The 10,479-nt window shown below is 34.5% G+C and overlaps 2 protein-coding genes across 2 annotated transcripts; one reads left to right on the forward strand and one right to left on the reverse strand.

Annotated features, from left to right (window-relative positions):
• Positions 1–17: 17 nt before the first annotated feature.
• On the forward strand, positions 18–4,985 carry LOC107222856 (N-alpha-acetyltransferase 60). The gene is made up of 2 exons (XM_015662377.2): positions 18–628; positions 2,523–4,985. The coding sequence occupies exons 1-2, from the start codon at positions 415–417 to the stop codon at positions 3,098–3,100; spliced, it is 792 nt and encodes a 263-aa protein (XP_015517863.1). The 5' UTR covers positions 18–414; the 3' UTR covers positions 3,101–4,985.
• Positions 4,986–5,594: 609 nt separating this feature from the next.
• On the reverse strand, positions 5,595–10,269 carry LOC107222853. Its single transcript, XM_015662374.2, has 9 exons — positions 10,205–10,269; positions 9,235–9,513; positions 8,645–8,847; positions 8,232–8,434; positions 7,835–8,012; positions 6,992–7,354; positions 6,555–6,842; positions 6,279–6,494; positions 5,595–6,211 (listed from the first exon to the last, which is right to left on the reverse strand). The coding sequence occupies exons 1-9, from the start codon at positions 10,206–10,208 to the stop codon at positions 5,975–5,977; spliced, it is 1,971 nt and encodes a 656-aa protein (XP_015517860.2). The 5' UTR covers positions 10,209–10,269; the 3' UTR covers positions 5,595–5,974.
• Between the last annotated feature and the right edge of the window lie 210 nt (positions 10,270–10,479).

The following is a 10,479-nucleotide window of genomic DNA, read 5'->3' on the forward strand; positions in this document are numbered from 1 at the left end:
CATTATTAGCAGACGTCTATGCCTATCTTCCGATCGGTTCTGTGATCCTGAAATTGTGATTGGTTTAGAGTCGACTTTAGTACAAGATGGTCGTTCGCAGGCAATCAATTAGCTCTTTCACCTCTGCTTTCACGACTCGGGCACAAAATGACGGCGGTTATTTTCTAGGGATTTTTCGTTCACTTATTTGCCGTCGGGAATCTTCCAGTAAACTTTACGCGTAACAAGGTCTGTCTATGAATTATTTCATATTCGATGGAGCAACCGATGTGTCAAAAAATAACAGAAAAGTAAGATGACCGCGGTGCTTACCGTGTTTACTGTGAAATATTTATATAATACATGATGATATTTATGTGAAAAAGATAAATAAAATGCGTTTGTTCCGTATTTGGTCGAGAGTGTGTCGCCCTAATGGCTGCGCCCTTTAACTGGTACAGTCAACAGCAAGTCGACGGCAATGGCTTATGCTGTGAAGTGACGACTGAATGCAATGGGAACGAGAACACATCAAAACACACCGCTGTCACGGTGCCTCTTTGCATCCTGGCAGACGTTCAACTCCGTTTCTTATGTCCTGAGGATTTGGAGGAAGTCCGAACTTTGTGTGAAGACTGGTTTCCAATAGGTAATCGAACATACTTAATTATTCAATTATTTTTCTGTCACCCACATCTGGAAATACACTTCCAAACTATCCGCTCCTTGCGATTATAACAAGTATTCCTTGTTCATTTGCCACTACATGCCGTTATTCTTCTTCGATGTACCAAGTTTCCCAATCATTGCAAGGCGATGGAAGGATAAATCATACCTTGGATTAAAAAATCTTTGGCCTTTAATTCGTCATAACGTGTATCGTTCGTCGAATATAGAAATTTTTTGACGTAACAGTATGTTGCAAATTAAATCTGTCAGAGAAACTAAAGTAACTTTGTTTTTCCATATTTCATTCTCAAAAACCAATAACTGACAACTCTTATAGTGGGATCGTAAAAGGAAATCCATTACGATTAATTTTGTACCTGCTCATCAGCAGAATACTTGGGCAAACTGAAATAAAAATTAAAATGTGAATGAAATACCAAAAATTGAAATTTGCTTAAGATATATGTTTTTAAATTGTTATTACAAAATTTTGGTTGAATTCAGAAGTCTTTTGCAGAATTATATTGGGACCGCAATTTGAATATATTCTAAAAGCTGTCATATAATAAAAGTTCATACTCATATATAGAATTCTTTTGCAGCTGACACTTAAACCTGAGCTATAAAGTCAAATTCAGATTTTTCATTAAAAGTGCTGTTGAAAGTAGAAAAAAGGTATCCACTTTTTAGGTCGATGATTCTGAAATTAAGGCAAAGTCCTCTTCATTTTCGTCATTGAAATCTCGAACGCAATCAAATACCTAAAAAATTATATTCCATATTTCAATGGGATAAAGTTATGCTGACACTGCTTTATACACATGATAAATTTTTATCACTATACGCCGGTTGTTGAAGTGCGACAGCCTTGGGAAATACTAAACCACATTATGCTTCCTGCTCATATTTCCTTGAATTCGCAATAACAATGAATTAAATTTTGTAGTTGTCAGTAATGAAAATGCACCAGAACATTTAAATTGCTACTGTTCGAGTAGAGTCATTGCCTTTGGCAAATTTTTTGACAACTGATGTTTTATACACGATTCATTATTTCTAATTTAAATAAATCATTCTGGTATGCATTCTTAAAGATGAATTGGCTAGGTGTCTGAATCAGAAGTTAGCAAAAAAGAAAAAAAAAACTGTCTAAGACATCTCTAGCAATGTTATGAATGTTGTGAACAGTGATAGTGAACACGAATGAAACAACATCCCTTTTATGTAATAAAAATGAATCTGAACAAATTTGAATAACACAAGTTATTATATCAACAATTTGAGAAAAGATTTTTATAATCGGAATGTTGCAATTGCTTAAAGTCCTATTTTTTACTATCTGATTCTAGTGTTTTTGGCCTTACTTTCTGTACTGTAGAGTTATTCCTGCTATTTATCCCTTCTCTACAATAACATCTGAAACTAAGGTTTCAGTAGTTGAAACTAAAGCTGTTTACTATTTTAACACAGTCACGATATAGAAAATCTCTTTTGAGAGCGTAATTCAGTCACAATTGCAACTTTGATACCGATTGAATGAAAATGGAAACCTGAAGTTTTTAAATCCGACAAAACTAACCGGGTATCATGTTTGATCATTATTATAACATTTTGATGATACATTTGAAAGAAATTGCCATTTTGCAACTTAAGAATGATGTTTACAAAAACTCAGACAATTCCATAGTTATGAAAATAAGAAAATAAATTCTTTGAAATGCATATCTGCGTTATAGCTATGAAGTTCAATGATCATATACTTTTCACTCTGTTGTTAGAATCGAGTCTGTACAAGCTTTTACCTATCTCTATTCCTAATCCAAATTTGCAAACACATCTGTCACCATTATTAATAATTTCGACGTTTAATTCAGATTACCCATACACCTGGTACGAGGAGATAACCAGTTCGTCGCGATTTTACGCGCTGGCAGCGGTGTACGGAGGAGTGATAATAGGATTGATAGTAGCGGAGATAAAACCTTACTGGAAAGTGAACAAAGAAGATCGTGGTATTTTGTGCTCTAGTCTCGACGACGAATCGCTTGTCGGATATATATTAAGTTTAGGGGTAAGACGTGCCTACAGACGAAATGGCATAGCTTCGCTCCTCCTGGAGCAATTGTTGGCACATGTTACGGCACCCGAACGCTCGACAGTCAAGGTGGTGTTTTTACATGTGTTGTCAAGCAACGCACCAGCGATACTATTCTATCAAAGATGCCATTTTCGGCTCCACAGCTTTCTACCTTATTACTACTCTATCCATGGCAAGTGTAAAGACGGCTTTACTTACGTTCTCTACGTAAACGGAGGCCATGCTCCATGGGGATTATGGGACTGGATGCGCCATGTGGCTGGAGCCATTGTGAGTCTCGGACCCTGCAGAGTGCCGCACTGGATATGGCAGAGACTGCTCTGGGCGGCGACTCTTCTTTCATACCATAGATGATACCAGCTTGTTTAAACCGTCACCATAGTATCTGTATTCAGCATCATCCCTGGTGAAAAAAATTCTCAGAAATTTTTCAGAGATATACATGATGTTTTCGAGCAATTTAGACAGAAATATTCTGTGGCCTATATATTTCTAGAAATGTTTGAATTATTCGAACAATGTCTGAGGAGCTCCAAGAAATTCTAGTGAACTTCTTGGAAAAACACTCACATTCTTTCGAAACTTCATTCTATAATGAAAATCTAAAAAACTCCTGAGTTTTCAAGTGTCTGATTATTTCTGATCAAGTCAAAATTCATATTTTTCAAGAACTTTATCTTTTATCAAGCATCTGAAGTAATCATAATCCTGGTATTTCTGTCAATTTATTAACGGTACTGCATTATAGAAAACTAGAATAAATTTGTTAAAAAAAATTGGAGAATTTTTAAGAATTAGTTAAGATTAATTTTTGTCAAATGAAACTGAAAAAATCTGAGGATATGTGTAAAATAATGTTTCCAATAAAACTAAAATTATGATAAATTTTCAAAAATCTTCAAGTTGCATCAAGGTTTTACCATAAATCTACTGAAACTAATTTTTTCTACGTAAAAATGGAGATATTTCAACAAAATTCCTACAAATTATTAAATTTTGTCAGAAGTTCTCCAGAAAAACTGAGAAACTGTCGAAAATGCATATTTTGAGTAAATCTGAAAGTTTCTGCAAATAATTTTCACCAGTGATGATATACTTCGTTGAAAGTGGGGGAGGGGGACAGGGGGGCTACTCTAGCTTGAGAAGATGATATACTGCCAAAAATAGTACACCAATACTATACCAAACAATTATTTATTAACGTATATATATATATATATATACACACACACCATATATATATATATTACCAATTACGTGGTGCCATCCCGTACTATCGATAACGATTTCATTCTGCATCTAGAGGTAGCCAGATTTTCTTACTTAGCTATTACTATTTAAATTATTAACAATGTAGAGTGTAGTCTGTATTATACATGGCGTTATTATATAACAATGACGAGTAATGTTGATATTCACGCGTCGAAGTCAGGACGTTATTAATCTAAGCAAATCGTGCTTACTATTAAATTTGTATGCATGAAATTACAAAAAATTTTACATTTATTTAGTATCTACTACCCGAAAGTAGTAATCAGAGTTTCTATTGAGTCGTGCTGATGGAAAAACATGAAGAAAGAATGTCTGAATATCAACTTTATAATTGAATGAGATTGCTTGCTAATTATAGTGCTGGTATTACAATGGATTTAGAGATCCCTTGAGGGCCTTGGTAAATTTTACCATTGATCTATACCTAATCAAATTTGTACCGTTTGTACTTTGCGTAATTTGGTATGTTTACAATAGTTTATTTAAAACAAGATAATGCACAAAAATTTCTATATTTCCTACTCTACCCTTACTGTATTACAACAACATTGACGAACTTCTCCCAGAAGTGCAGTGAACAGATTAATGAAGCGATGGAAATGAATGTAGCTTCGTTTGTTTCTATAACGTTCAAGGTTTTTGATACGTTATCATTACTGAATACTGATAAACACTTCTCAGAATCAATTGCGAATACACGTCAGAGGCAAATAAGCAAACAGATGGTTCAATCAGAATGTCAGAATAAGATGTGCTTGGTAGAAACAAATTTCAGCTGTGGTCAGTTCACCATTGGTTATTCAATTTAATGTTTGAAATGAACAAAGTGAGTTTTTTCTCTCATTTGACTTCGCGTTATACGGCTATATGTATTCATACATGCATTACGTTTATATTTTTATAATGAAAAACAAAAAAAAAAACATTGTATTTGATAAATGATAGGGAAAAGAAATGAAATAACGTATGTAATGAGTTGGATTCGTCACTGTGGTAAGAGAATCCTGATTTTGCCACCATCGCAAATTTTACTTTCAATCAAGTCTTTGTTCACAAAAATGAAACCACTATTTCCGAGCTATTTCTATATTGAAATAAGTGTATTATCGTGTCGCCTGATTTGTACGCACCTATACCGTACCTGACACAACTACGTACGCATAGAAACGTTATACATATATTCGCACAGATGTACATATTGTAATAACTTTGTTTATAACGAATGACTTGAAAAATCTAATAATAATTATTATTTGCAAATGATTTTGGCTATTATATTTCATATTTGGTAGTACAAGCCGGAAGGAAGAAAATATGAATATGCCACACTGTAATAAATGATTAAATATTTATTTTCTATCATCTGTTGTATTGCTCCATTGTCATATTTATAAGGTAAATTTAATTTAGCAATAGTTGGCACTCGTTTGTGAAAATTAATTTTTTTTTTTCAAAATTATGCGTGGCAAATCTCACATAGTAACGAAATTATAAAATATTAACTTTTCTAATCAGTTATTCTCAAATTTATTACCATTTACTTATCAATTTTGAAAACGTACTTTTTATTGAAAAACATACATGCAATAATATAAATTGTTATTACATTTGCATTAATTTTTAGGTTCATGACGTTGTATCTTACTGTCAAACGATTATTTAACATTATTCAAATACCGAAAACTTGATTAGAATACATAGTGCGCCTATGACTTGAGCAATATGACGTCGTATGGGCGATCAGTTGATAGTTTCAGCCTCGGTTACAACCAAGTCTACGAATATAAACGGACAGGAAACTTCGTGCAAGTGTTTACACTTTTCTTTTACTACATTGAGTTCTTAGAAATTATAATGTACGTTGAAAAAGAAACTTTTATATTTGAATACGACACGATTACTATATTATATTTTCTGCCTATAGATAGCGTCTTTCATTGATTTGAATTCCAACGGTCAGTATAACACCTCGTTTGCTTTTGGTATCATTATCTGCTGGAGACTAGGATGGAGTTTAAAGATACGAATTAAAGAACGCATTCGGGCGCACGTGAAATCTGATGGTGTTTGCAAATGCTCGATACCATCCTCGCCGATAACTTTAAACATCTGTCCGCTGTCTTCAAAATTGACACTCACGTTATCCGCCATCTTCAAATGATTCCTAATGCCGTTCATTTTACTGGAATGAATCTGAAACATGGAGAAATTGATACCGTTGCGAACTTGTATTTAAATTTCTCTTTTCGTGAATAATTACCGAAGCATTATCTTGTGCACGATTAATGTGTGCTGACTGCAGAGATGACGTTTCACTAGCACGATTCATTATGGATATAGATTTAGTCAATTTTTGATCCAAGACTGTGTATTCCGGAGCTACCGCTGGAATTGTATCCGCTACTGAATTATTTCTTAAAGAACTCTCCGATGTATTTGAGGATAATATGGAAGCCCTGCTATTGTCCATAGTATTCTGCAATCGATCGTAATTATTTAAACGTGTTTGATGAGTGAATATAAATTAAAACCCTACCAGGTTACAAGGCTTCTGGTTTTTCATTTCCATTATAAAACGCGAGCCTTCTGCAGCCAACTGTAACATTGTCTTCGTCATCGGTTCGTTTTTCTCGCGAAAATCAGATCGAACGTACAAAGTTTGATCCAAAAAGCAAAACGGCAGCGAATCGTAGCTATTCAGAGATATTATCGACGCCTTTCGAACCTTATCAACAATATACTCTTTGTTCGAGCATAAATCAATTTCTGATTTAACAATTGAGGACATCAGCTGTTCTTTTGTACAATGAAGTTTTGGCTGCAGCTGAAATTAAACGTTTCACATTAAGCATTTAATTGCGATTTTCAGGATGGTATTAATAAGTTCATGATGCTTCATCATTGTAATAATTTTGCAATCACAAAGCAAAATATATTGTGTTATTAAGAAAAAATAGACCCTAAGATCCTTACATTAGGAATAAGCTCCATAGGTAACCACCTCTCTCCAAAGGGATCGATGATTTCCACAATATCAAATTGAGGAGTAGCATATGTCTGGAATGTCTCAGACTCTTCCTTTTCGAGTTCTGTTTGTTTACGTAGTTTATCGTCAGCTTCTAGTATCAATAATGATTCAAGCGAAAGTAAAAATTCTGCCTGTCCCGGTACAGCTCGAAGTGCAAAGTTAATGAACTTTTGGAATTCTCGTACAACTTCTATTAGTTTATTTTCCCATAACTTGTCGTTAGTTGCCTTAGCCGCAGTTTCGGTTTTCATTAATTGAAGAATATCGTTTGCTTCTATCACCATATTCTTCAGAGCTTGGATTTGTTTCTGTAAATTGAAGTAACGAAAGATTTCGTAAAGTTCTCCTATGCTCAGTTTAATATGTTTACACAATTAAGTACATTATTTTCTCGATCTACAAAGTAAATGATAGAATTCAAAATAATTAAAGATGTCATCTGGCTGCAGGAAATATGCTGCACTAACTTAGCTATCGTATTTAATTATAAAAGTTGTTTTTCAAAGTATATTTTACTCTGTATTAGCGCCATATGACAAAAAAAAAGTATAACCGCTTATAAGAAAGATTCTACTCCTGTAAATTGACGAGATTTATCTAAAACCGTGACTGAAACGATCAGCTGATCACCCAGTACGATGCCATATTGATCTAACCACGCCCTTTCTTCTTCAGACCCCAATAAGGTCAGACGACGTACCAATCCAACAAAATTCGTGTGTTCATCATACTTTAAGATTATTGCTTTTTATTGAGTAGACAACACAGAAACGAAATTTCTCACAAACCTCGAAACCTAGATGAATTGCATGCTTTTCGGAACTGGCGCGCATACGCTCCAAGCACAGAACATAGGTAACATCCGCAAAATTTTGCATCTCGAGCTCATGTCGCTGTACTTGCAAAGCCTCATTCTTATTTCGTTCCATTTCTTTCATTTTTACATCCGTCTTTGCACGCTCACGTCTGAGCATAAATGTAAAAAAAAATCAGTTTATGTAAAGAGAAAAAATGCATGCTCCATTTTTAAGTTGAAAAATATATGGACAATTCTGTATTCAAAAATTTCGGATTTAAATCAATTGAAGAAAAATTCAATAATTCTTCGCTACATTCCTCAATTCAAAATATTTAAAAACGAATGTCGTGAATCAGTCATTCGATTAGTTGAATCAATCAATGTACCTGATAATTTCGTTAAAATCAGCAACCATATTTTCTTTCTGTATGCGTATGGAATGCTCGAAGTTTTCATAAATAGAAGTGACGACGTAACTTATTTCATCGCGTAACTTCTTCAACATCATTTTCGTCACTTCAATCCTCTCTCTAATTACCACCTTTTGCATCGATTTAGAGCATTTTTGAAAAGCTTCTGCGAGAGCAATCTAAAATACGAAAGTAAGATTGAAAATTACCATAATTTAAAAATCCTCATAAGCTTTTCTTTTATTGCAAAGTTAATAATAGTTTTTTAGAAATAGTTCGTTTTAAATCGGACATGAAATCGGGCAATCGCAAAAGTAAGTTTTCCAATAAGTTAAGTAAAATTATGAGAAACTAATATTGGTAATTATTACGATAGATGTAATTGTAACCTGGAGGTCCTGCTTAAACTCCTCTTGCAAGTTTTGTATGTATTTCTCATACTTTAGTTGGAGTTCTTGTTCCGCGAGTTGTATAGCTCTTCGTTTCTCGGCCTCAAACATATTGCGGGTGTCTTTGTTATCCTCCTCGTACTTCTTAACCATTTTGTCGTACAACTCATGTTCATATTTTTCCATCGCCTGTTTACCTATTGCTTCATGATCATTTGACGAAAGTTTTAATATGGTTGACTATTTCAAGATTTCGAATTTTGAATATTGTCGGCGGGTGAATTAGGTCCTAAATATGGACGTGGTTGGGGCAATATGGCACCGAAAGTGGTGATCAGCTGATCATTTTAGATAACGTTAACAAATGTTAAGATACAGAAGATATCGTGCAAGCTGTTAGACTTTCGTTGCCTGATGTTAAGTTAGTCTAGAGTAAAACATGCGAGGAAACACTGCTTTTACAATTAAATACGACCCCGTTAAGGTGGTATTACGACTTCCACCAGATGGCCGCTTCTGAATTTCCCGAAGATTAGTTAAATGATTACAAAAACTGATCTATCGTTTAGTCGCACAGCCCCATCACTTACCTAAAATTCCTTGGTGAGTACATGCTTTGATGCATTTATTCGTTAACGGAGGTACAAGAGCAACTTTTTGAATCAATTGGTCACTAGGTGATATCCAGAGCTCTTCACGTGGTCCTTTTAGTGGAGGTATCACACCCAATAACTTTCTCGAATCTGGATGACCGTGGTCAAAAAACACTTGTGCCATCGACGATCCCATGCGTTCACGTATCTCCGTCTGTACTGGAACTTCATCTTTTATCACCATTTCTAACCGTCGGTATTTCGGATTTGTACGAACTGCAACGTATTTCATCCGTGAAAAATTCAATTTCCCAAATACAGTAGTTTTCATTCTTCAGGCTCGATTATTAGTCAATAAAGAGGCTTGTATATTTCCCATAGCAAAAAACGTCCGATTAAGAAGAAATCCTAAAATCACCTAGACAGTTTCAGCACTCAAAAAAAATTGCCTAGCATTTTCAAAAGTGGATAACTGTAAGCACGGATTTCTTGTGAGTCGGATTCCAGTCGAATCGCTAATCCGATTCGAATTACATTTGCACGGGATTCGGTTGTTATCCCAAAGATGTATCAACCGGGGTTTCAACGTAATCACACTCCCTGTTTCGAAACAGCAGTCGCCACAACTTGGTTACTTTCGTTTTGAGATTATGCAAATAGCTTTGCGGAACAATGCAATGATTTTATTTTTTTACCTGTCCAGTATCTCATTTTCTTTTTCTCAATACCACTTACATAAAGTTATGATCATTCTTCAAAAAATTATACCGCTTTCCGAAATACTATGAGTAACATTGGTGATTTCATTATGTCAATAACAGTAGAGGCTAATTTAGTAAGATTACTTCATCATCGGAAATATCAGGCTAAGTATCACTGTGTGATCATGCATCATGCAAGAAAGCGACGAGCTTTTCGGCAGAAACCGGTTCGTTATTAGTTAGAATACTGAATTTAGCGTACTTACACATTTTGCTTCCGGTCAAAACAATTTTGTAATCATCACATATGAAGTTTATACAGAAATGAAGGCTATTGAGTTAATCATATTATTAAACGTATTCAATTTCGTTGTGATTACATTATGGCACTATATTTTTAACCTTTTCTCCAGATAGGTTTGACACTTGATAGATTTAAGGCGCCATGCAACTGCAATTATTCAGCTTACCGCCAAAACTGTAGAAATTATTTAATTAGGCCTGCGTAAAGTGAGTAGAAACTAGTGTACTGTGAGAAATG

Source organism: Neodiprion lecontei, chromosome 2 (assembly GCF_021901455.1).
Source record: "Neodiprion lecontei isolate iyNeoLeco1 chromosome 2, iyNeoLeco1.1, whole genome shotgun sequence".
In the NCBI taxonomy this organism is placed as follows: domain Eukaryota; kingdom Metazoa; phylum Arthropoda; class Insecta; order Hymenoptera; family Diprionidae; genus Neodiprion; species Neodiprion lecontei.